General features: G+C 50.0%; 1 protein-coding gene across 5 annotated transcripts in view; it reads right to left on the bottom strand.

Annotated features, from left to right (window-relative positions):
• The window catches only part of FBRSL1 (fibrosin like 1), a 1147774-nt gene that overhangs the window by 530340 nt on the left and 590716 nt on the right, over positions 1-26718 (bottom strand). For all 5 annotated transcript variants that reach the window (XM_078667898.1, XM_078667900.1, XM_078667899.1 and 2 more), the window contains exon 4: positions 25497-25532. In XM_078667898.1, the coding sequence (XP_078524024.1) occupies positions 25497-25532 (36 nt within the window). The remainder of the gene's footprint in view (positions 1-25496; positions 25533-26718) is intronic.

Genomic DNA, 26718 nt, shown 5'->3' with positions numbered 1-26718 from the left:
TTGTTGATGGTCTTTGGTGATGACGGCAATATAAAAAGGAGAACGAGAAGGAAGAGTGAAAAGAGAAACAAGACGGCACAAATTCATGTGTCAATAGACTTCTTGCAAACAGAGGCCGTCGACCGTTCGTGGGTGGGCCACTGGCGGCCACAAGAGTAGATCACACATGAACTTAAGAATTGCTCAAAAGAATCACTGAAGGTGCCACCTTAGGAAACGTTAGGGCATCACTGCGCTCTAAAGATAGACCCTTCATCATCAACACATGCTGCCAACCGAGGGCAGAAATTCTGTACTTGTATTAAAAGTGAATTTGCAGTTTCACTACTGTGAAATACTGTTCATTACACAGACACTTGCATTACTTCTGTCCCAAAATCATTTTTTAAAATGATTGGACTCCTCATATGCAAGGCTCAGTGTTCTGGATTAGTTTGTTCAGTGCCGGAAGTTGGGTGGAGTTATTGAGGACAGGTCTCAGTTGCCAAGCGGTGTCGCTGGTTTCAACTCACCGCAGACCCCATGAGAGCGGCGATGGCCATGGGCCACCAGAGCGGGAGAGGGTGGACAGCAAGGGCCACCATGCTTCCAAGACATGAAAATGATCTCTTTGGAAAAAAAGAAGGCTGTTTCTATGGTAACTGCTAAGGGGCCAATGGCAGATCTAACGCCCTGGTGGCGACCAATCAGGAGGCCGGATTCCAGCCCTGACTTTCGACGAGGTTTCTCGTGTAGACTTGGTTCCTTTCTGCTGCACTGGATGACTTCCGCTTGGCACGCGGCCCCGGGTTAATCTGCTATCTATAATAACAATTTTCCCTGTAAATTAATCAGACCCTCCAAGCACAATAAGCACAAGTCGCGGGCTGCGCGCGCGCCAGGACTAATCACGGGCAGATGGCGGCTCTGGGGCATGCTTTTTTCATCCCAGGTACGGTAATAATTGATGCTTTCCCCGATTACACACGCAGAACCCGCAATTATTGCTGCCGAATTGTTTTCGTTTTTCCCTCGCTCTGCGCCCATTAGCGCTCATGAAAGTCAAATGGCGGGCGGCTACGAGGGGCCGTGGGGCCCTCCTGCGCGGGGGAGCGGGATCCGGTCCCTGAACTGCCCCCTCCCCCGGGGGCGCCGTGCGGGGTTCATGCTGCATCAAGGTCTTCCCGCCGGAGCGAGCTGTTGTGGCAAATTGGACTGATCTGTGCCCAGGAGGCGTGCAGCAGGGAAGGTCGGGTCATGCAGAGGGGTGGCTGTGGCGTGCAGCGGGGTGGTTGAGGCGTGCAGCGGGGTGGCTGAGGCGTGCAGCGGGCTGGCTGAGGCGTGCAGCGGGCTGGCTGAGGCGTGCAGCGGGCTGGCTGAGGCGTGCAGCGGGGTGGCTGAAGCGTGCAGAGGGGTGGCTGAAGCGTGCAGAGGGGTGGCTGAGGCGTGCAGAGGGGTGGCTGAGGCGTGCAGCGGGCTGGCTGAGGCGTGCAGCAGGCTGGCTGAGGCGTGCAGCGGGGTGGTTGAGGCGTGCAGCGGGGTGGCTGAGGCGTGCAGCGGGCTGGCTGAGGCGTGCAGCGGGCTGGCTGAGGCGTGCAGCGGGCTGGCTGAGGCGTGCAGCGGGCTGGCTGAGGCGTGCAGCGGGGTGGCTGAAGCGTGCAGAGGGGTGGCTGAGGCGTGCAGAGGGGTGGCTGAGGCGTGCAGCGGGCTGGCTGAGGCGTGCAGCGGGCTGGCTGAGGAGTGCAGCGGGCTGGGTGAGGCGTGCAGCGGGCTGGCTGAGGCGTGCAGCGGGCTGGCTGAGGCGTGCAGCGGGGTGGCTGAGGCGTGCAGCGGGCTGGCTGAGGCGTGCAGCGGGCTGGCTGAGGCGTGCAGCGGGCTGGCTGAGGCGTGCAGCGGGCTGGCTGAGGCGTGCAGCGGGGTGGCTGAAGCGTGCAGAGGGGTGGCTGAGGCGTGCAGAGGGGTGGCTGAGGCGTGCAGCGGGGTGGCTGAGGCGTGCAGAGGGGTGGCTGAGGCGTGCAGCGGGGTGGCTGAGGCGTGCAGCGGGGTGGCTGAGGCGGGCAGTGGGGTGGCTGAGGCGTGCCGCGGGGAAGGCCGGGTTATGCAGCGGGGAAGGCCGGGTCATGCAGCGGGGAAGGCCGGGTCATGCCGCGGGGAAGGCCGGGTCATGCAGCGGGGAAGGCCGGGTCATGCAGCAGGGAAGGCCGGGTCATGCAGCGGGGTGGTTGAGGCTGGCAGCAGGGAAGGCCGAGTCAGGCCGCGGGGAAGGCCCGGTCATGCAGCGGGGAAGGCTGGGCCATGCAGCGGGGAAGGCCGGGCCATGCAGCGGGGAAGGCCGGGCCATGCAGCGGGGAAGGCCGGGCCATGCAGCGGGGGAAGGCCGGGCCATGCAGCGGGGAAGGCCGGGCCATGCAGCAAGGAACGGTCGGGTCATTCTGTGGGGAAGGCAGAATGGCAGCAGGCAGGATGAAACCTTCAGCAGGGAATGCCGCGTCGTGCAGCAGGGAATGCCGCGTCGTGCAGCAGGGAATGCCGCGTCGTGCAGCAGGGAAGGCCGAGCCGTGCAGCCGGGAAGGCCGAATCATGCAGGGGAAGGCCGAGTTATGCAGCTGGAAAACCCAGTTCATGCAGGGGAAGGCCAAGCCATGCACCAGACAGGATGAACTCTTCCGCGGGGAAGGCAGAGTTGTGCAGCCAAGAAACTGAATCCTGCAGCAGGCCGCTGCTGATCCGTACAGCAGGCCGCTGCTGATCCGTACAGCAGGAGCGGCTGATCCGTACAGCAGAGTAGTGCATCCGGGGGAACAAAAAGCCATGCCCCTCCCTCCACAGGTGTGGTAGGGAGTGTTCCTAAACTCCAGAAAACTTTACATAACTAAAAACAATGTGGTCATCGCATAAGAGGTAGAAAGTGAAACCAAAAGTGCCCAAAATTGCAAATCGCTTCCATGTTTCTGCACCAAAACTAGAGCTTTCAGCACCTGCTGCACGTCCGTGCCTTCACTCACCAACATGTTTCTTGTGATTGTCGCCCTTCATCAGGGCAGTGGCAGTAAAGTCCACGCAAATTAAATAAATTCCGTTTCCAGATGCATGAGGTTACCAGGGCTTTAAGCGGGCCGGGTCCCTCCGGGACTAGACCCGGCAGTAATAATATTTCAACAATGATTGCAAAATACATCAGCGCCAGCCCATGCCAGTGGCCCGTAGACGCCTCCCTGGATAACTGACTGCCGCACGTGCCATGCTTTGGTGGCAGAAACAGGGTATAATGAAAAAGGATGCAGCCATTCATCCATCCACTCATCCGCCGCCTGGGCGCCTCTGTGTGTGTGAGGGGTGCTGACAGGAGGCAGGAGCTCCAAGTGACATTTAAGAAGAGGAAATAAAAGAGCAAATTCAGTCTTCAATAAAGTGCGCGCGCTGGCTCCAGGGGCTGGTGTGGGGACGTGCTTTTTAAAATATGGAATAATTAAAGGGTTAATTGCATGCGCTATGAAGGTTGGTTCCGTGATTTATGGCGCGGAGCGAAGCCCCATAATCCGGCCATAAATAAGGGGCCGGTGATAAGGCGCGCCGCGGGCAGGAGGGCCGCGCGCAATCTTTAATGGGAAATGATAGGACACGAGGCCGGGACACTGGCCGTAAATCTGCAGAAACACCTTTTATAGAGTCCGCGGTTTATGATGTCATTAACTTTCCCTCCTTTTACTTAACTGATAATGGGAGGAAAGTCACGAGGAGGGACCGAGGGGCGCGCGGGAGCCGGATGGGCTGCAGGCAGCCTGGGAGGGCTGCCTGGCTGCGGGAGGGCTGCCTGGCTGCGGGTGGACTGATGGCATGCTGGAAGTCTTCTAAGGAGGGCAGGAGCTGGGTGGACTGGCCTGCCTGGAACTATTGGGAGAGCAGGGTGGACTGGTCTGTCTGCCTGGAAGTCTTGGGAGAGCAGGGTGGATTTCTCTGCCTGTAAGTCTGTTTGAGAGGGCAGGAGCTGGGTGGACTGGCCGGCCTGGAAGTCTTGGGAGAGCAGGGTGAACTGGCCTGTCTGCCTGGAAGTCTGCTTGAGAGGGCAGGAGCTGGGTGGACTGGCCGGCCTGGAAGTCTTGGGAGAGCAGGGTGACTTGTCTGCCTGGAAGTCTTGGGAGAGCAGGGTGACTTCTCTGCCTGGAAGTCTTGGGAGAGCAGGGTGACTTGTCTGCCTGGAAGTCTGCGTGGGAGGGCAGGATCTGAGTGGACTGGTCTGTCTGGCTGGAAGTCTTCTTGGGAGGGCAGGAGCTGGGTGGGCTGTCCTGCCTGGAAGTCTTCTTGGGAGGGCAGGAGCAGGGTGGACTGTCCTGCCTGGAAGTCTTGGGAGAGCAGGGTGGACTGACCTGTCTGCCTGGTAGTCTGCTTGGGAGGGCAGGAGCTGGGTGGACTGGTCTGTCTGGCTGGAAGTCTTCTTGGGAGGGCATGAGCTGGGTGGACTGTCCTGCCTGGAAGTCGTCTTGGGAGGCAGGAGAAGGGTGGACTGGCCTGCTTGGAATTCTTCTTGGGAGGGCAGGAGCAGGGTGGACTGGTCTGTCTGCCTGGAAGTCTTGGGAGAGCAGGGTGGACAGGTCTGTCTGGAAGTCTGCTTGGGAGGGCAGGAGCTGGGTGGACTGGCATGTCTGCCTGGAAGTCTTGGGAGGGCAGGAGCATGCGGACTGGCCGGTCTCCCTGGAAGTCTGCTTGTTAGGGCAGGAGCTGGCTGAACTGGCCTGTCTACCTGGAAGTCTTGGGAGGGCAGAAGCTGAGTGGACTGGTCTATCTGCCTGGAATTCTTGGGAGGGCAGGAGCAGTGTGGGCTGGCCTGTCTACCTGGAAGTCTTCCTGAGAGCGCAAGAACAGGACGGACTGTGCTTCTTTTCTGGGATGGTCCTGGGGCATAAAGGAGAAGGGGGAGCAGCATGGTAGGTTGGGGTGCAAGTCTAGCAGGATTTGAGCTTGGGCAGAAGTAGGGTGGACTCCCTTTCAAGGTGGCTCCGGTGGAGGGCAGAAGCAGGGTAGGCTACTTGCGTAGTTGGAAACCCAGGCTAGGCAACGTGTTTGGGAGTGCAGGGGGCGGGGAACATACAACGCTAAACAAAAGACAACCAATAGCTAAGAGGAGGCGGCGCCAAGGCCCCGCCTCCAATCACTCTCTATTACACTTCAGTCCTGGACCAGGGTCCCAGGCGGTGTCCAACAGCACTCCGATTATGGACGCACTTCGACTCCCATAATGCATATATTCTGAGATTTAGCATTTCCCCATATCACTGAAGAGTTTCCAGTGCCTACTGCCTCCATACAATGAGCTGTCTGCTACGCCTTGGGAAATGAGGTATACAAAGCACCAAAATATTCTATATAATGGCACAATTAAAGCCTTCAGTATGGTCATTGAGTAAAACACTTGCTGCTGACATTTGCTGGGACCCTTAGTTTAGAACTCAGAATCCTGACAAGGCAAAGGTGAGCTTTCCACTCTTTTGAAGTTGGAAACTGAATACCACCAATTTGTGTAATAGTGACACATGTTATGTACTGTGCATAAAAACGGCAAATCATGTCTCTGAGTGACACAAATGTAAAGTCAGTCGGAGAAGGGGGAGACGTAATACCCAAGGACCTCAGTTGTCATATAGATAAAGATAAAGACCCTGGACATAAGAAGAAATAAGAAGGTGTGCCTATCTCTGGATGCGATGGAGAAATTCTTCTCCCTTACCGAGGAGTCAGATATTTCAGATGCCAGCATCTCGGCGACAAGCGGGGAAGGGGCTTTGAAGTGGAGTAGTTGCAGTGGCCACGAAGATTCGACTCGCTTGCCTCAACGAAGAAGATCACTTACCAAAAGGGGGAAAAAGATGAAAAAAACGCCACGAGAAGCGTCCGACAGAAGTAGCTTGGGGGTATTATGATGGGAGTACTCTGCTATGCAGCTAATGCTTCCGGAAAAGGAAAAAGGGGAGAAAGAGATAGCTGACCCAGGTCAAAAGGCTGTTCAGGGTTTACAAGGTGCTGGGAACCCTGTGAAACCCTCACTGGCAATGATGTTCCAATCGATAAAGCATTTCCAGGAGGAAGTCAAGAGTGCCAATCAGCAAACTCGTCTTGCTGCCAGAAAGTTGCAGGACGCTGTTAGAAAAATATGCAAAACTTGTACTGACATCGCAGAGTATACTGTCATGGTGGAAAACTGGACGGAAATCCTTGAAACTATAGTGGTCGCTCTGAAGACTCAGGGTTCTTCCCAGGAGGGTATCTAGACCAATATTATGTGGAAGTTGGAAAACCATGAAAATAGGAAACATCGTAATAATTTAAGATTTCTGGGGGGACCTGAAGGTGTAGAGGGGAATGAGGTTAGAAAATATATAGTACCCCTCTTGAAAGGTGGCTTTCCCGAGCTGTCTTCATGGGACTGGGATAAGGAAGTTCAACATGCCCATCGATTCCCAATGATGTTAACAAAACAATCTTCTAATTAACTGGCTCGATCTCGTGCAATTTTGGAGTATTTTGGGAATGTGTTACTACGGCAAACTTTACTATTTGGTACGTCCAAATGCTAAAAGAGAATTTGATGTTTTTTTTTTTTTTTTGGCAAGTATGATTTTGCACATGCCACAGTGGAACGAAGATGGCGATTAAGGCAGCTTTTTGCACCATTTCAAAATGTGGGGGCTGAGGTGTATTTACAGAATCCCGCTCAGCTAAAGATTGGTTTTAAGAGGCAGACTCGTAGTTTTACTTCCGAGATCCAGGCCAAGACATACCTAAAAGAAATATTGGGCGGGGTGGACTGTAAATTATCGAGGTTGCAAATGTGGTATAGTGAATGTCATGCCTGAGGAGTTCTCTATGTTTATGGTGGGGCAGGGGGGAAGGGTAGGGACGGGATATCCTCAGATGTCTTCGCTCGGGCTCAGGCTGGGGCCTGGTTGTTCCTGTTGTGGAGGTGGAAGGGGGGGCTAGAGGGTCGGGGTACAAGGGAGGGTGGGGGGACTCACATGCTGGTGGGGAGAGAAAACGTCCCAAGGGCTTAAAAGTTTTTTTTTTTTATGTATTTGCTGCAATATAGATTGTTCTCGATAGGATAGATTATTTGGAATGGGTAAAATGCTACTATCAATATCTGTGGGCTAAATGATTTTAAGAAGAAACAGAAAGTAGCAGCTGAAATACAAATGTTAGCGGCAGTTGTACGCAAGAGACCCATAGTGAAGGAGCCCATCCCAACAACATTTGTAAAAATCTCTGGGAAATAGTTTGATTGGAGGGACAAAACAAACTGCTCAGATACATGGAGTGGCTATTTAAGCTTGTGTGGTAGTCTGCAGTTTACTCAGACGTGGGCTGATATATTTGGTTATTGGGTCACTCCGGAATGCCAAACATGCGCCGGTAGGAAACTTTCTATATGTTCAATTTATGGCAATAACGAGGATGATCTGAGAGGAATTGAATGGGCTGATAGGGAATTAGTTTTGTGGCCTCTTCCCGTTATCTTATGTGGGGATTTTAATATCAATCTGCCGGGAAACTGGTCGCTGAAAGAGGACTGTGTAGATTCCAGGAGGAAATCAAAGGTTTTCCAGGCCTTGAGGGGTTTGTGTAGGGATCATGGCTCGGTAGATGTGTGGAACACTCAAAGGCCTTTAGACCCAGGGTATACCTTTTTTTTCTGCCCCACATTTATCGCATGCCCGATTGGATTATGTGTTTGTATTTTATTCTCTAATCCATGATTGTGCTATAGAAAAGGCCACACATATTCTGTCGGACCATAACCCGTTAGTGGAAGAACTTAATGGGGCAGGACTCAAACCAAAGGGGATGTCATGGACTTTTGAACCGGACCTCCTGATAAATGAGGACTACCGCTCGCATATGGAAAATTGGATTCCTATGTTTTTGAGGGACAATAGATATGGTCTGGGACGCCTTGAAGGCAGGAATCAGTGAGGAAACATTAAGGTTCTCTCTTAAGCATAATAGGCAAGGAAGGCAAATGCCACAGGACCTTCAGGCCATTTTGGCTTTGGCGGAGGAGGGTTTGGTCACAGCCACACAACAAGGGGGTGAATTGGGGGAACCACAGTTAAGAGAGGCTGTCTCAAATTCCGCCATTACTGAAATCTTGGCTAATAAAGCAAAGGATAAACTCACAGGTTGGAAGGAAAAATCCTATAAATGTAGCGAGCAGATTGGTCATCACCTTGCTATACGAACTAAACAACAGAACATGCAAAATGCAGTCCGGAAGAACAACGATCCAGTTCTGGGATTGGTAAATGACCCAGTTAAAATAAGGGCGTAATTTTTAAAATATCATCAAGCCCTCTGTCTGGACTGTACTGAGGGGGATTTTAGGAAGCTTAATGAATATCTAGAAGCAATCCTGTGTGATAAATTCTCAGCTGAAGAACAAGAACAGCTAGAGGGTTTCTCACAGTCGGTAGAGATCCTGCTTGTATTGAATAGCCTTGTGGGGGGTAAAGCTACTGGCACCGACTGCATACCTATGGGGTTTTATAGGGTATTTACTCAACAACTTGAAGATTGTATCATCAAGTTATTTGATCATATTTTTAAGGGTGGTAGGCCTCTGAGTTCATCTTCTTCCGCTTAAATTGTGTTACCGTCTGATAACCCTGATCAACAGTGACCCCAAAATATATTCTAAGATCCCGGCCTCTTGATTAGCACCAATTATTCATAAGATCATATTGGTACGTCAACATGGGGATTTTCCTGGAAGAAGCACATATCTCGAAGAGAAATCTCGTTGTTTGATGCTAAACATGTTGCAGGCGACCCTATGGCTTTAATTCTGCTTGATGCAGGAAAAGTCTTTGATAGGGTCTCCTGAAAGTTTCTTTGGGTGGCCCTGTCAAGGGTGGGTGTTGGTAAGGGTTTTATCTAACCAGCTAAATTGCTATATGATAACCTGGTGGCCATGGTTGTTGTGAATGGGGTTATGTTGCATCCATTTTCGATCTCGCGGGGGACTAGACAAGGCTGCCCATGTTCCCCGCTATTATTTGCAATATAAATAGACCCTTTTCTACGTCGGCTGGAAAGCAAATGTTGCAATTTTGCAAAGACGCTGGAGTATGCGGACGACATCACCCTGGTGACCACCGACCCCTTAAGGGCACTTAAGGTGGTGGAAGATGAGGCTGAACAATTTGGGAGATTCTCTAGATATGCGCTAAATAAAAATAAGACTCACATAGTTATTAACTAGAAAATAAGGATGATTGATAATTGGGTCATGTATAATGCAGTAAGTATACCTTGGAGTCAGTATCGCGGCTAAAATAGAAAACAAAGTCAAAGATAATACTGAACCCCTCTTGAGTAAAATCAATCAGGACCTGAGTAGATAAAATAATCTGCATCAATCCCCTAGCAGGTGGATGTAATGAGGTTAAGATTTTTTTTATTCCTTTATGTACACTACATGGAGAAGTGTGGCTCAATGGTTAGAGCGGCAGACCCTGATGCAGAGGTCTGGTCCGGGACCAGGGTTCAATTCCCGCCTCGGCGGGTCTTGGACTCAATTTCCTCAGACCTGATAATTCTCGCCTCGGTGCCTAGTCTAATCATGGGTCCCACTCTGCAACTCTGGGCAATAGCTTGCTTAACCTCCACACCGGCCCCAACAGCGCTAGGATGCCTGGCTGCACCTTGGGGGTCCCCAGGAGTGGTCATTTCACAGGGAAAAGCCAGGAAGGGTTCCACAGCGGTATTCGTACAAGCACCGAGATACCCCAGCTGGGGTCGATTCGTGCGCTATACAAGTACACTACATTTACATAAGGCAGGTATGGTGCATATTTTGCTTCTTGTGGTGAGTTAGAAAATTTGTAGAAAAAAAAAATCTAGTTTTTTTCTATGAGAAATTCCATTTGGAAATATATTTGTCACCTGCAGTGATTTTATTAGGAAGATCGGGCTGAGAGGCCGAGATCTGATTTTGATATCTATTGCTGTCTTGAGGCTCTGTATAGCTCCTGCGTGGTTAGATCCTAATCCGCGGGGGATCCAGCAATGGTTGCCCGACTTCTGGCGATTTATAATTTAGTGAAAGCTGTGCACTTGAGAAAAGGTAGCCGTGCACGGGGAAGGGCTTGAGAAGATGGGACCCCCTGAAGGAGAGAGTTGAAAAGTGCCGGAAGGCGGGGGAAGCATGCTGCTATGAAACTGGGCACTCTAGGGCACGGAAACATGGGCGTGGGGCCAGGTTCTCGTCTGTGCATACAATTAGAGTATTTTATGTGATGTATATGTAAAGCAGTTTATTTATAGATGTTAAGGTTTATCAATTAATTATGCTATATATTTATGTCGTACCACCAGCGGTGGGGGGAGGGAGGTCATGGTATATTGGAAAAAGTATATAAAAATATATTTTTTTAAAATAATAATTGGGTTGTGGAATCCTACTTTCGAGCAGAACGTCAACTCCGGAGACCCTCGCTTGACCAGTTACAAATGGTTTCTACTGGACCTGGCTTTTACATATGGGTTTTGGTACACTGGATTTTAAAAATCCAGCTCAACAAGCAAAGAGTCCCATTGGTCGACTGACATACTAAAGTTAACCCGAGAGGTACTTTTAACTCCAGCGAAGAAGAAAAAACGCGGATTTTTATGCATAACGCGTCTGAGGTGTTAAAGCGGAGATTGGCCAATTGGTGGGGTTCGGGGTCATCCTGCCCCGGCCCCGCAGGCCTTCCAGGAAACGCTGCCTTTTGTCTTCTGGCCCCTTCCAACCCTTATCCTCGCACACTAAACACACCCCGTGTGATCCTCTGCACACGTTCACTTTCATCGGTTACATTCTCCCGTCTCCAGCTTTTCCCGCCCGGAGCAACAGCCCACTCCTTTCATCTGAACAAAAAAGACTCGTTTTAAGGCTGAAAAGGGAAAAAAATCAAAGCGATTGGTCCGGTAATGAAGTTTTCCGAAGTGAATTACGCGGCCTGCACCATGGCAGGTTCAGCCACTGGAAGGGACCGGCCCTTTATCAGGACACATGATGGATGGACTGCGGGCCCTCTGCTGGGGAGGAGGGGGCCCAGCAGCCCCCAGCCAGCAGCCGGGCCCGCACACAGGCCCAGACAAACAACCCTTCCAGCTGGACAGGCCCCATGGGGGCTTTTGACATAAAAGCCAGGGGGGGAGGAGCTGGCAGGCCTTTCATGACCCCCCGCCGGGACCATTAGCCTCTGTTACTAATTTGTAGTTCATGGAAGGGGGGCAGGCTCCCTCCCCCACCCCAACACCTGCAAGAGGCTGGCTGCGGGGCCTGCAGGCAGCAGCACATTTAAACCTTTGTGCGGGCAGAAACCGCGGACAAAGCAGGGCGCGTACCCCAGTCGGACATGGGGCACTGGCGAGGGCACATGCTTTCGAGGGAGGCATAGATGTCAGGGAAACAGGAGGCACATTTTTAGCACTTTTTAGAAAACTGGCGAACAGATCTGGATGTCTGCTTCACAGGGTCAGGCAGTCGGTTAACGTAGTTACAAGTACTTTTTGCATAAAAAAAACAAAACTATATATATATATACATATATACACACACATATATATATATATATACACACACACACACATGTATACATATATATATATACATATATTTATATATTAAAATAAAAATGCAAAGTGTACTTGTAAATATATTTTTAAACAACGTAAAAAGTGTACTTGTGTATTTAGAAAATGTAAAAAGTGTACTTGTGTATATATATGTATATATATTTTAAAAATGTAAAAAGTGTACTTGTGTGTATATATGTAAATATATTTTAAAAAATGTAAAAAGTGTACTTGTGTATTTAGAAAATGTAAAAAGTGTACTTGTGTATATATATGTATATATATTTTTAAAAATGTAAAAAGTGTACTTGTGTATATATATGCAAATATATTTTAGAAAATGTAAAAAGTGTACTTGTGTATATATATGTACATATATATTTCAAAAAAATGCAAAAAGTGTACATGTGTATATATATATGAAAAAAGGCAAAAAGTATATGTATGTATGCATGTATATATATATATATATATCAAGCCTGCATAAAGTAAAGTAAAGTCCACATTTGTAAAGCGCACAATCACCCGTAAGGGTCTCTAGGCGCTAGAATGTCTGATGAGGGGTGATGCCCCAAAACATGTCCCAGGATGCTTGTTGCAGGTCTAGGAAGGCCTTGGCCTGGCAGTTCGGCGGCACTGTTCCCATGAGGAATAGGTTCAAGAATAATTTGCATATGGCTGGATCTGAACTGGGGTAACATGGTGAGCAAAAGAACGATGGATTAAACCCAGATCGCTGAGTGTTTGAAAAGTTTCAGCACTACGTCACCAGACTGTGTTCCAGTGAGTGACAGTGTGTTGCGATGAGTGACAGTGTGTTGCGATGAGTGACACTGTGTACCGATGAGTGACAATGTGTTCCAGTGAGTGACACTGTGTTCCAGCGAGTGACACTGTGTTCCAGCGAGTGACACTGTGTTCCAGCGAGTGACACTGTGTTCCAGCGAGTGACACTGTGTTCCAGCGAGTGACACTGTGTTCCAGTGAGTGACACTTTGTTCCAATGTACGAGACTCTACCCCAGCGAGAGAGGCTTGCCCTTCTGGCCACCACATATATGGATTCTTTCTGTCTACCAGTCAGGAAGCGACTTTAAGCTCGCCATAACATGGTAGCAGAGTTTTGGCATTTCGGCAGACATAGGGCACAGTAGCCAGGAATTTACGGATTTCGCATAATCTTAGCACGCCTTTGAAAATTCCTTTTCCATTCAACTAACAAAATCTGCTGAAGGCAACCCAAATAAAAAATAAAAAAAAATTGAAAAAAATAAAAGGATAGTGAATGGCAGACGTGCCCTGAGGAAAAGGCAATCAGCCTCAGCGCTTTGTACAGCCTTAAAATAAACGCTTCAAGATTTCAACTAAAGGCCTTCGCAGGACGTGCGGCTTCCGTAGGCTCGAGCGCCGCGAGGAAGTGTTCCGAGCCGCCTCGGAGCAAAAACAGTGTTTTACTGTAAAACTTTAATTGGGAAAGTGACAGTGTGCAATCTGTACATCAATGCCTCCGAGCTGTTGCAGAATGAAAAGCTCTTATTTTTAAAGGCTGCCTGGGTAAATTAACACATGTTCAACAGACGAGACAAGTCGGCAGCTGCGCGGGGGGGGGGCGGGGTGGGGGGGCTTGGCTGGAGGGTTTGGAAAAAATCCCAAGGTTCAAGGAATGCATGTGGGGGGCGGGGACAGAACGAGCTGTAAAGCTAGAAGGGCTCTGTCGATCTGTCTTCTATTTAAGTACTTTGTGGTCTCTCGAATTAACAAGCATTTGCAATGCAATCGGTCTTGCCTTTGGGACCCTATATGTATTTAGCTATGCAGCACATTAGCCTGGGTGCTGAAACATCTACTGTTCTTTAACATGGAGGGAAAGTATGGGAACACAGAGAGAAATATTGACTTTCAGCGGGAAATGGTATAGTCCAAAGCTCTTTTTTTAATATAAAATCAGGGCCTTCGGGTGGTCATATGACTGAAAATACAAGATTTGAAAATAATATTCTTGTCTACGGGTGCTCGTGGAAGACAATTTCTATGGACTGGAATCTAGAGAATGCTAAAGTGATTCTGGTATTTTACTGACCTCTACTGGTCCTTTTCTATCAAGAAAGTTAAATAGACTCAGGTGCCAGAACAATTAAAAAAAGAAAGTCCCTCAGCAGAAAGCAATTCTGGTATTTTACTGACCTCTACTGGTCGTTTTCTATCAAGAAAGTTAAATAGAGGCAGTTGAACAGAAAAAAGTCCCTAGGCGGAAGCAGACAAGTCCTGTTCAAATTGAATGACGTTCACAAGCTAACTTATGTCCATACCACCACCATCAGTGCAGCAGGAGCAGTGGCACCGGGACCCAGAGGTAAGTGGTCTCCGCCACAACCCAATTCTGGCTCTGCTTTACTATTCAACCAGGAGCCAGGGTGACGTAGGTCCCTTGATTGGTTTAGGTCCCACAACACCCCAACTACAGCACTGCCCACGTCATCACCCAGCACCTTTGGAGGCCCCTAGGCAGTCGAAATTTCGCCCCCGCAAATTATCTCCTAATAAGTTTTACATTTTAAAAAACTATTTCAATAAACCAATTGTATTACACAAAACTAAATATTAACAAGTATTAATGTTATGAAACAAAAATTATGCAGAAACAATTTTAGAAAGCTTAATTGTGAGTTTCTTTCAAGATCAAAACAATATTATTTTGATCCGTTGGCGCGGGGCCCCTACAAGGAGTGGGACCCATAGGATGGGACTTTATTTGCCCATTTGGTAATCCGGAACTGCCTCCCTGTCCTTCGCAGTCGGCGCTTCTTATATTTATGTGCTCTTAACTTCTTTACGACAGTTTTCTTTCCTCCTCCTGAACTTCCTCCATCCCCGTCCTCTTTATCCCTCTCCTCTTTGCTGCCCGTCCTCCGTTTCTCCTCCTCTCCAGCTTATCTTTTGGAGAAGCAGGAAAAATAGAAAACAGACTATTGTGACCCCCCCATCCCCTTTGGTTACTCGTCTATTTCACCTCTTTCATGGAAACACAACACGAGAACCTGGGGCTCATGGACAGTGTGAGGGGAGCTCAAGGCACTTGGACAGAGTGTGAGGACACTGGGGCACATGGACAGAGCATGACCAGCCCTGGTGAGATGGACAGAGAGTGAGAGGAGCTTGAGGCACATAGACAGAGGGTAAATAGCCCCGGGCTCATGGACAGAGTGTGACCAGCCCCGCCCGGGCACATGGACAGAGTGTGACCAGCCCCGGGCACATGGACAGAGTATGAGGACACTGGGGCACATGGACAGAGCATGACCAGCCCTGGTGAGATAGACAGAGTGTGAGAGGAGCTTGAGGCACAAGGACAGAGTGTGAATAGCCCAGGGCTCATGGACAGTGTGTAACCAGCCCCGGGCACATGGACAGAGTGTGACCAGCCCCGGGCACATGGACAGAGTGTGAGGACACTGGGGCACATGGACAGAGCATGACCAGCCCCGGTGAGATGGACAGAGTGTGAGAGGAGATCGAGACACATGGACAGAGTGTGACCAGCCCCGGGCACATGGACAGAGTGTGAGGACACTGGGGCGCATGGACAGAGCATGACCAGCCCTGGTGAGATAGACAGAGTGTGAGAGGAGCTTGAGGCACATGGACAGAGTGTGAATAGCATAAGGGGTCATGGACAGTGTGTAACCAGCCCCGGGCACATGGACAGAGTGTGAGGACACTGGGGCACATGGACAGAGTGGGTCCAGCCCGGGCTCATGGACAGAGTGTGAGGACACTGGGGCACATGGACAGAACATGACCAGCTCCGGTGAGATGGACAGAGTGTGAGGACACTGGGGCACATGGACAGAGTGGGTCCAGCCCGGGCTCATGGACAGAGTGTGTGGACACTGGGGCTCATGGACAGTGTGAGGGGAGCTCAAGGCACTTGGACAGAGTGTGAGGACACTGGGGCACATGGACAGAGCATGACCAGTCCTGGTGAGATGGACAGAGTGTGAGAGGAGCTTGAGGCACATGGACAGAGTGTGAATAGCCCCGGGCTTATGGACAGAGTGTGACCAGCCCCGGGCAAATGGACAGAGTGTGAGGACACTGGGGCACATGGACAGAGTGGGTCCAGCCCGGGCTCATGGACAGAGTGTGAGGACACTGGGGCACATGGACAGACCATGACCAGCCCCGGTGAGATGGACAGAGTGTGATAGGAGCTTGAGGCACATGGACAGAGGGTAAATAGCCCCGGGCTCATGGACAGAGTGTGACCAGCCCCGGGCACATGGACAGAGTGTGACCAGCCCCGGGCACATGGACAGAGTATGAGGACACTGGGGCACATGGACAGAGCATGACCAGCCCCGGTGAGATGGACAGAGTGTGAGAGGAGATCGAAACACATGGACAGAGTGTGAATAGCCCCGGGCTCGAGGACAGAGTGTGACCAGCCCCGGGCACATGGACAGAGCATGACCAGCCCCGGGAACATGGACAGAGTGTGACCAGCCCCGGGCACATGGACAGAGTATGAGGACACTGGGGCACATGGACAGAGCATGACCAGTCCTAGTGAGATGGACAGAGTGTGAGAGGAGCTTGAGGCACATGGACAGAGTGTGAATAGCCCCGGGCACATGGACAGAGTATGAGGACACTGGGGCACATGGACAGAGCATGACCAGTCCTGGTGAGATGGACAGAGTGTGAGAGGAGCTTGAGGCACATGGACAGAGGGTAAATAGCCCCGGGCTCATGGACAGAGTGTGACCAGCCCCGGGCACATGGACAGTGTGACCAGCCCCGGGCACATGGACAGAGTGTGAGGACACTGGGGCACATGGACAGAGCATGACCAGCCCCAGTGAGATGGACAGAGTGTGAGAGGAGATCGAGACACATGGACAGAGTGTGAGAGGAGATCGAGACACATGGACAGAGTGTGACCAGACCCGGGCACATGGACAGAGTATGAGGACACTGGGGCACATGGACAGAGCATGACCAGCCCTGGTGAGATAGACAGAGTGTGAGAGGAGCTTGAGGCACATGGACAGAGTATGAATAGCCCAGGGCTCATGGACAGTGTGTAACCAGCCCCGGGCACATGGACAGAGTGTGAGGACACTGGGGCACATGGACAGAGCATGAACAGCCCCGGTGAGATGGACAGAGTGTGAGAGGAGATCGAGACACATGGACAGAGTGTGACCAGCCCCGGGCACATGGACAGAGTATGAGGACACTGGGGCACATGGACAGAGCATGACCAGCCCTGGTGAGATGGACAGAGTGTGAGAGGAGCTTGATGCACAAGGACAGAGTGTGAATAGCCCCGGGCTCATGGACAGAGTGTGACCAGCCCCGGGCACATGGACAGTGTGTAACCAGCCCTGGGCACATGGATAGTGTGTGAGGACACTGGGGCACATGGACAGAGTGGGCCTTGCCCGGGCTCATGGATATAGTGTGAATAGCCCTGGGCTCATGGACAGAGTGTGACCAGCCCCGGGCACATGGACAGTGTGTAACCAGCCCTGGGCACATGGACAGAGTGTGCGGACACCGGGGCACATGGACATAGTGGGCCTTGCCCGGGCTCATGGACATAGTGTGAGAAGTTTGAGGCACATGGACAGAGTGTGCGGCGGACACCGGGGCACATGGACAGAGTGGGCCCTGCCCGGGCTCATGGACATAGTGTGAGACGTTTGAGGCACATGGACAGAGTGTGAGGACACCGGGGCACATGGACACAGTGTGAGGAGCTCGGGGCTCACAAACAGAGTGTAAGGAGACTTTGGCACTCACCCACCTACCATTCACACCTGCTGCACCGTCTGAGCTGCACTCACCCACCTACCATGCACCCCTCCTGCCCTGTCTGAGCTAAACCCACCCAGCTACTAAACATCTTTACTACCCTGACAGAGCTGCATTCACCCACCTAACACGCACCCTAGCCACACTGTCTGTACTGCACTCATCCACCTACCATCCGGAGTCACTATTAAAGAATCCTCAGCGGAAAAGCTTGTAAATGTAAATGTACATGTATTTGAGCTTGTAAAGCGCACTGCTACCCGTCCACAGGTTTCCTGGCGCTGTATAACTCTGGGGAACCCGTCCTGGCTTTCCCTGTGGGATGGTCCCTGCTGGGAGTCCCCAAGGTGGAGCCAGGCATCCCCGGAATTGATGGGGCCGTTGTGGAGATGAGGCAAGCTAATGCCCAGAGTTGCCGAGTGGAACCCCTGATTAGAGTAAGCACCGAAGCGAGAATTATCGAGTCCGCTGACCCTGGTCCAACACCCTGCCGCGTCGGGAATTGAACCCTGGTCCCGGGCCGACTTCTGCTCCCGGGTCTGCCGCCTCTAACCAGTGAGCCACACCACTCCACTACTTCTCTAAGTCCATTCTCATATTCCACGCGAACACATTGTATTATTTTACTTATCTGGGTAGGATAATAGGTTGAGTCAAGACGGCCCAGGTTTCCATCGGAAAAGCACCGGCTTTGTGTGTTTTTAGTCAACGGATAATTTTGCTTAATAGCAAACAAACCCCGCCTCAGCCTCTGTCTTTGATTGGACACCTTTCTATCCCTTTTCATGGGGGCGGTGTGCGGGGGGCGTTAAAGCGCTCGTGTCGTGACAGACGGCCACTAAATAGTCACCCCGATCACGAGACTGAGAGGTGACGCACTCTCTCCCAAGAAAGGTCAGAGGTCAGTGGTAGCGTGCACCTGCCTAGCAGCAGTCTAGGGCGCAGCACTGGGCAGCGCGTGGGCCTCACACCCTGGTGGTCTCTGGGGGTCTCCAAGGCCAGAAGGTTACTAAGGGCACTCGAAGAAAGAACCAAGAACATGTCCGTCTGCACCGACGTGTGCACTCTACAACGTCCAACAACACGTAAATGTTGATTTGTGCTTGATTGTGATCCCTTGTTCTTGAAATAACACGGTGGGTGGTAACATTCACGTTCTGACTCCCCCCCCCCCATCAATTTCCCCGGCTGGCACTGCAGCTTTAGCTAGAGAGGCAAGATTTGTATTCAAAGGTAATTTGTTTTTTTGCATTTGTGAATCCGCACGGCACCTCACTAACTTTCAGGCCGTATAACTGACAAAATGAAGGTGTTGGCAACCGCCTTGTCGCCCCTTAGTCGTGTTAGAAACTAAGCCCCACCTCCCCCCACATTCCGCGTGGTTTGGGCGCTTCCGTTTCTTTTGCTTCTTTCTCGGAACTAAGCCGGCCCCAGATTGTATCCGCCCCGGAGGTGTCAATCAGATAAGGGAGTCTGGAGATAGCCCCAACCGCAGCAGCCCGCCTCGCCCTGCCTGTCTGCACAGGGGCGGCCCTAGGCAGGTGCAAGCTGTGCACCTGCACAAGGCCACCAAACCCCAAGGGCCACCACGCCAATATATATCCTTACTATGATAATCATCTGAGGATAGATATTTGCGTGCCCCTGGCAGGGATTTGGCGGCCTCCAGCTCTGTTCCACTTCCAAACACCCTGACCCCCCCTCTTCACTGGCCTCCGCGCTCCACCCCGCCCGGACCCCCTCTTCCGGGGCCCCCTTCCTACGCTCCCTGCCCAGGGCCGCCATGAGCCTAGAGTCACCCCTGGTCTGAGTGTGGGGGCAACCGCACGGGGCAGCTGTAGGAGGCGGCAGGCCCCAGGCTAGCCACAGGCCCCTCTGAGAAGGCAGGCAGCGGGTGGCATAGGGTCCCTCTGCCCATCACTGGCCGGCTGCATGCAGGCCAGGGGCCCCAGCACAGATTCAGGGCGTCAGGGCTCCGGTTGGCGCAGGAAGGCCGTACAGAGAGACGCATTCTCCTACTGCATGCACGACAAAACATTTCACTTTGTGACCACAAACCTGCTCCAATGGATGGATGGAACAAAACCAGCCAATAAGAGTAAATCATGTGCCCCCAAAACATGCCCTCTATGATATCTACCCCTACAAACGGTAGCCCTTTCTCCGCTGGTCGCAAGCAATGCCTTAGCAGATCTGAGAAATCGATCCGATATCCGTTGCAAGTTCTGTCCACGTAGTTGAACCCTTTGGAAATGTAACAAAATGACTCCATGACTCAAAGAATCCCACTGCTTGCCTCTGCCCACCCATAGCCCAGTCAAGAACACGAACAAACAGCACCTCCATCACACCTTGTGTCGAATATCAAGATGCCCAAAAGGATAGACAAGGCTTGCAGTAGCAGCATCACCTGACCAGAGACCAGGAAGCAGGAAAAGTAAAGGTCAAATGTCAACCCAGGGCCTGCTATGCACCCTAGATGTGGGATTCAGTCCAATCAAAATCCGCTCGATATTCTCTTCATTGCTTTGAAGCTAAGTTGCAATATTCAAGTTTCTCTGCATAAAAACATCACTTGCTTTGCCTCAAGACCACAAGCATGCAGCCACAGACCTATATCATTTGCAGCGGTCTCGTCTTTTTGTTTAGTTTCAATTCCATGACGTGTAAGGTGATTTCCCACCTATCTGACATCTGTGAAATGTCAATATGTCTGTGACACTGGCTCTACCACCAGCAGAAAGCGAAATTGTAGACCACAAAAACAGCTTCTAAAAAACTGCCTCCAAGATACCGACTTCTAAGAGATGTCAAACTTATCTAAAGCCAGTCCAACAAAAATATTGACTGGCACATTAAGCTACTCTCAAACACTTGACCCCAAATGTGCGAGGATTCGTTATTTAACCCACTCCTCATACATAGGGAAAGAGAATTTGCCTAGTTTTAGGAGATAAACACAGGTCAACACTTTTGTAGGGAGATATTCTCATAGGGCTGGAACTTCGGTTTGTTTACATCTTAACCTCTTCCGTGCTCGTGACGGAACCACTCCGTCACGAGCCACGGACGTGCTGTGCTGGTGACGGAGTGGTTCCGTCACAGCGCGGCCGCCCCACCCACGCTGCAGGAATTCCGCGCCTGCGCTGGGCGTTCTATTGAGCGGGCGGGGCCGTGACGGAACCATTCTGTCACAAGCACAGCACGCCCGTGGCTCGTGACGGAGTGGTTCCGTCACGAGCATGGCGGCACCGCGCGGACCCCCGGCACCGCGGCAGAATTACCGCCACGGCCAAGGGGTTAAAATGTATGTTTTGCTTCTGATGTTTTTGCAATCTATGTTTTCACATGGAATCAGGCCAACACCCAACTTTGAGGTTCTGAGGAACCAGCCTGTTGCAAATGTATCCACTCCCAACAGGCCAACACCCGCCCCTTTGTTTAGAAGCTTGCTGCATGCTTTCCTCTAATGAGTCAGGTTTTTTCTGTATCCCCCCCCCCTTAATTTACAGTTTTCATAGCGCTGGGATAAATCTTTGGGGTGTTAATGGAACTCTTTCGAGGTGTCGGTTACTTCTGCTGGCTGTGTAGGCCGATGCGACGTTGCGCGACTGCACGCTACACACGTTGTACCAAAAAGTCAAAGGGCCTGCTGCGAAAAACTAGCCCCTGGCCTCGACAACAACACTTATACATTTTAAAGAGGTGTACATGAGGTGGGGGTGTAGTTGTGAAGTCACACTGCGTATCTTGACAGCATCTCACTCGCGTCTCTGGACCCTAAGGGTACCGCGCACACCGCAGCTTGCTGTGCCTGCCAATTAAAGCGAAGCCATACAGCTGTTTTCACCGAATTCATGATTCCTTATTAGCGCAGGTGACGAACGGAAGCCAACCTTGCAGAGCATTCTGGGACAAAGGAAAGAAAACGAAGGAGGCAAGTCTGAATGTGGGCCAGCGTGCGCTAGGTAGAACGCGCACAACATTGGTTGGTGTGTGGTCAATGCTCCGCCACCTTTGGAGTATATCAGTAATGGAGGTTGTTACGCCCGTCTTGTATCTTACCAACATGGCTGACAAACTTATATTTATGAGATATCCTCAAAGACTGTAGAAAGGAAAACCAAGGGCGTGGCCCATCCCATCAGAAGGGTGTTTTCCTGGTTAAAATTTTACTCCGAAATAGTGGGCGGGAATTTATGGTTTACTTTTCATTTATTTATTTTTAAAATGCAGTCTGAGGTCTAGGCATCATTTCCGTTTCTGTAGCTAAAACAAACATGAATTAAAGTGACAGACATCCTTTAAATGAAGCCCTAACAATTAGATTAAAATTGGGCTAATGCCACCTATAGGCAAAGGCGTTTTAAGCCATGGGCAAAGTGGGCTCTGGCCCAGGGCCCCATCCTTTCAGGGGGCCCCTGATAGAGCCAATCTGTTCTGCAGAGAATGGTTCCCTGATGACCTTGACTAATCTTTACCCGTTGGCTGCTTCCGCTTTTTTGCGGCAGTGCGGCCGTTTTAAAAAACGGGCGTGGTCGTGTCGGCCATTGGCCGACGGCAGCACCAGTGAGGTAGTGCTGCCGTCGGCCAATGGCCGACGGCAGCAGCCAACGGGTTAAACAGATTGTTTTAAATACTGTTTACCTTTAATTTATTGTTAATGTGGGTGATGTGTGAGAGTCTATTACAGACGCTTTGCAGACAAATGTTGTGTTTATGTTTCATGCAACATTCATAAAAGGTTTCTTTTAGCTCAAACCAGGACCTCATATGGAAGAAATCGAAGGGGGTTACCGAAATTATTTTTAGTAATGTTCGGAAACTGCAGCTGAATTCCAATATTGAAAGCACAATTCACCATCCCAGAAAATTAGATGTAAACACATTTAGAATTTGGAGGAGTGTGTCTGTGCACTCACTCTCAGTGACTTGCTAAATAAACGACAGAGGGACCTTGAGAAAGCTAGTCTCAGGGAAACATCGAACCAGGGAAAGAACAAACTAAAAAACGTCAAAAGATGTCCCCAACTATAGGCAAAAAAGGGCAGTAGCTCCAAAATATTCAGAATTCACCCACAGATCAGCTCATATGCTTTTTATTTATTTATCATTTATTACTTTAACATTTGTTTTAAAAGTCAGACAGAAATATAGAAAAATTCATCCATAAAGGTACACAAAAAGTGTCACATAAAGACATATTCAGATACACACTACACAGATATTCATAAAACATAAACACAGCCCACAATTAACTATATACAAGGATTGAGGTACACACTATATGTCCAGGAACCTAGAAGCCAATAGAGCCAACTCATACAATAAATAGAAATCACATACAATTGCAAAAATGAAAAACATCGGACATTACACTAACCAAAAGCTACAAATCACAATATAACATACAAAGCACACACAAGGAAAAGTGCTTTTTAGTTTTTTCACTCTCAGTGACTTGGGCAGAGAGGGCTTGAAAGAGCTGAAATTGGATCATAAATTCAAAACTGTTTCGAACAAGGGAAACCCAAAATATGTTTTGTCCGGGGCCCCCAAAATCCTTAAGATGTCCCCGCCTTTAGGTTGGCCAAGGCCAATGAATCTCTCTCATTCTTTGAGACCAGAAATCACTTAGAATATTTTCTATGAAATAGTAATATTGTGTGTAAAAATCAAAGTGTGTGCATGTATGTGCGTGTTGATGTTGCATTTCCCAGATGTTTTAGGAATAAGTTGTAAAAACAGCTGGCAAAAAGCCCCTGTGCAGTGGACACTGACTCATACCACAAAATGTCACACCATCAAGGGGGGGCCCAGAGGGAGATTTTTTGGGGGGGGGACGATGTAGCCTCCCCCTAGGTGGGTGAAAACACACAGCTCCTTCCTGTGGGAGGACCCTGCCTCCCTCCCAAAAATCAGTCAGGCTGCAACCCACACCCACAGACACCCTAACAGATGGAAGCAGCCGGTCCACCTATCACTGTGACGCGGACAGAGCCCTTCTTTTGTGATTGAACACAGTGGGCCAATCGTGCTGGGCGCAGCCAATGAGCGAGGGCCAGGGGTGCATCTGAAAAGTGTGCCCGATAACTAACACCACCCTAGGTGAACGATATGAAAATCCAGCTCTGCTATTGGCGATTTTTCTTCCCAGTGTAAGTTAGTAGTTGTGTGACTGCTTAACAACACTTGAAACCAAGATCAGGCTGCCTCACTGCAGATCTACAAACCTGCTATTCTCTGTTTAAGTGGAGCACAATGCTAGCTTCCATAGCAGCACAATGCGAGCTTCTGCAGCACGATGCTAGCTTCTGCACCACGATGCTAGCTTCTGCAGCACCATGCTAGCTTATGTAGCTCACTGCTAGCTCCTGTAACACAATGTTAGCTTCTGTAGCTCACTGCTAGCTTCTGTAGCTCAGTGCTAGCTTCTGTAGCTCACTGCTAGCTTCCATAACACAATGCTGTTTTATGTAGCTCACAGCTAGCTTCTATAGCTCACTGCTAGCTTCTGTAACACAATGCTAGCTTCTGTAGCTCACTGCTAGCTTCTGTAGCTCACTGCTAGCTTCTGTAGCTCACTGCTAGCTTCTGTAGCTCACTGCTAGCTTCTGTAGCTCACTGCTAGCTTCTGTAGCTCACTGCTAGCTTCTGTAGCACAATGCTAGCTTCTGTAGCTCATTGCTAGCTTCCGCAGCTTGATGCTAGCTTCTGCAGCACAATGCTAGCTTCTGCAGCACAATGCTAGCTTCCGCAGCACAATGCTAGCTTCCGAAGTACGATGCCAGTTTACGCAGCACAATGCTAGCTTACGCAGCACAATGCTAGTTTGCGCAGCACGATGCTAGCTTAGACAGCACTATGCTAGCTTCTGCAGCATGATACTAGCTTCTGCAGCATGATGCTGGCTTCTGTAGCTAACTGCTAGCTTCTGTAGCTCACTGCTAGCTTCTGTAGCACAATGCTAGCTTCTGTAGCTCACTGCCAGCTTCTGTAGCTCACTGCTAGCTTCCGCAGCTTGATGCTAGCTTCTGCAGCACAATGCTAGCTTCTGCAGCATGATGCTAGCTTCCGCAGCACGATGCTAGCTTCCGAAGTACGATGCTAGTTTACGCAGCACAATGCTAGCTTACGCAGCACAATGCTAGTTTACGCAGCACAATGCTAGCTTAGACAGTACTATGCTAGCTTCTGCAGCATGATACTAGCTTCTGCAGCATGATGCTGGCTTCTGCAGCATGATGCTAGCTTCTGCAGCACGATGCTAGCTTCTGCAGCAATGATAGCTTCTGCAGCGCGCTACATAAAATATAGAACAAGACATATAATAAACATTCATATGGTGTCCACATTAGACAGAAAAGCACCTCAGTATGCAAGAATGATGTAATCTTGAAGTTGCCTTACAGGGTGATAAACATATAGGACTGAGTGACAAGCAACACTTTCCCACTTCCCTTTAGGCCACAGTGCCAAAAAACGTACCCCATAGAGTGAGCCCTATAAATATTCATCATAATCACCCTACATCAACTGAACGGTCAAATTCACGCATTATGGACTTTGGCTCTTCAGGTCTTACCAGTGTTTATTACATTAGAGACTAGGACGTTATTAAAAAGATTAAACTATACATGAGTTAATGCCAGAAAATTAGAAACAAACGCAAGACAAGGTCATAAAATAAAATATATACAAGCTGATGCAAGAAATATAGAAAACACAAGTTAATAAAATAAAATAAAACATACACGTGATTTGTTAAGAACAGTGTGTGCTTTCCACCTATTATCCCCTCTCCTTCTGTCTCACCTACGCTATAAATAACGTAACTCAGGAATGTTTAGTATTGGTACGAGTAATTGATTTATTTATGTGCATGTAAGCTGAAGTAAGAAAGTATCTCATTTGATTGTAATGATGTACCTGTCGCACTACGGTTATTAATAAAAAGATTTAAAAAATAAATAAATAAGAACAGCATGTACTGGTGCAGGGGGAAACCAGAAACCTTGCATAAACTCGTACACATTAGAATGATTACTGCAGTTTAAATGACTAGAAAGTATATAAAGTGGGACTTACGGAATAACCTCTTCCAGAAAACGACTGGGCCGAGCTCTGTGGGCAGAAATGAAATAAAAACATCAATGGAAGGCACGGGGAAAAGAGGTTAGGTTGTGGACATATTAAAAAAAAAACGTCAGTGTTGCATAGACTCAACAAGCATAGACAAAAACAACAGGCCAACAAGCATTGACAAAAACAATGGGTCTAACTTTTCAGACCTACTGACTCTGCTAATGCCTTTTGCTCGTGCTGTTCATCTTACAGCTTGAGCAGAGGAGGGAGAGAGGCACAAGGCATGGCTATGGCAGCCGCGTCATTGTACAGGCTTGACGTATGCACGCGATGAGCGCCATCTTCTTTTTAATTTACGGATCCAAGATGGACCAGTAAATAAATAAAAAAATTTAAAACTAAGTAGCATAAAAGCGCATTTAAGTAGTAAATGTAAGGTCCAGCAGCACATTGCTGCTCCATCCACTAGCTACAGGCTGAAAGAAGCTTCCATTGCCCCTGAAAGAGAGCTCCCCCTATTCATCTCTTATTGAGAACTCCACCAATCCCTCTACCCACCAGTCACTGATAGAGGGAGACACTGCATTATCAACGAGAGAAAACACACAGTCTCCTGTCACTAAGACGGGTCTCCACAGAACTGTCCCTGGATGTCAGGTCCATCATAGGACCACTACGTGGGAGCTCCACCCACCTGCCACTGAGTGGGAGCTCCACCCACCTGCCACTGAGTGGGAGCTCCACCCACCTGCCACTGAGTGGGAGCTCCGCCTGCCACTGAGTGGGAGCTCCACCCACCTGCCACTTAGAGGGAGCTTCACCCATCTTCCACTGAGTGGGAACTCCGCCCACCTGCCACTGTGTGGGAGCTTCACCCACCTGCCACTGAGTGGGAGCTCCACCCACCTGCCACTGAGTGGGAGCTCCGCCTGCCACTGAGTGGGAGCTCCACCCACCTGCCACTTAGAGGGAGCTTCACCCATCTTCCACTGAGTGGGAACTCCGCCCACCTGCCACTGTGTGGGAGCTTCACCCACCTGCCACTGAGTGGGAGCTTCACCCACCTGCCACTGAGTGGGAGCTCCACCCACCTGCCATTGAGAGGGAACTCCACCCACCTGCCACTGAGTGGGAGCTTCACCCACCTGCCACTGAGTGGCAGCTCCACCTGCCACTGAGAGGGAGCTCCACCCACCTGCCACTGAGTGGGAACTCCACCCACCTG

Source organism: Lissotriton helveticus, chromosome 11, assembly GCF_964261635.1.
Source record: "Lissotriton helveticus chromosome 11, aLisHel1.1, whole genome shotgun sequence".
NCBI classification, from domain to species: Eukaryota; Metazoa; Chordata; class Amphibia; order Caudata; family Salamandridae; genus Lissotriton; species Lissotriton helveticus.
Note: the sequence above shows the minus strand (reverse complement) of the source record. Positions and strands in the feature narration are given on the sequence as shown.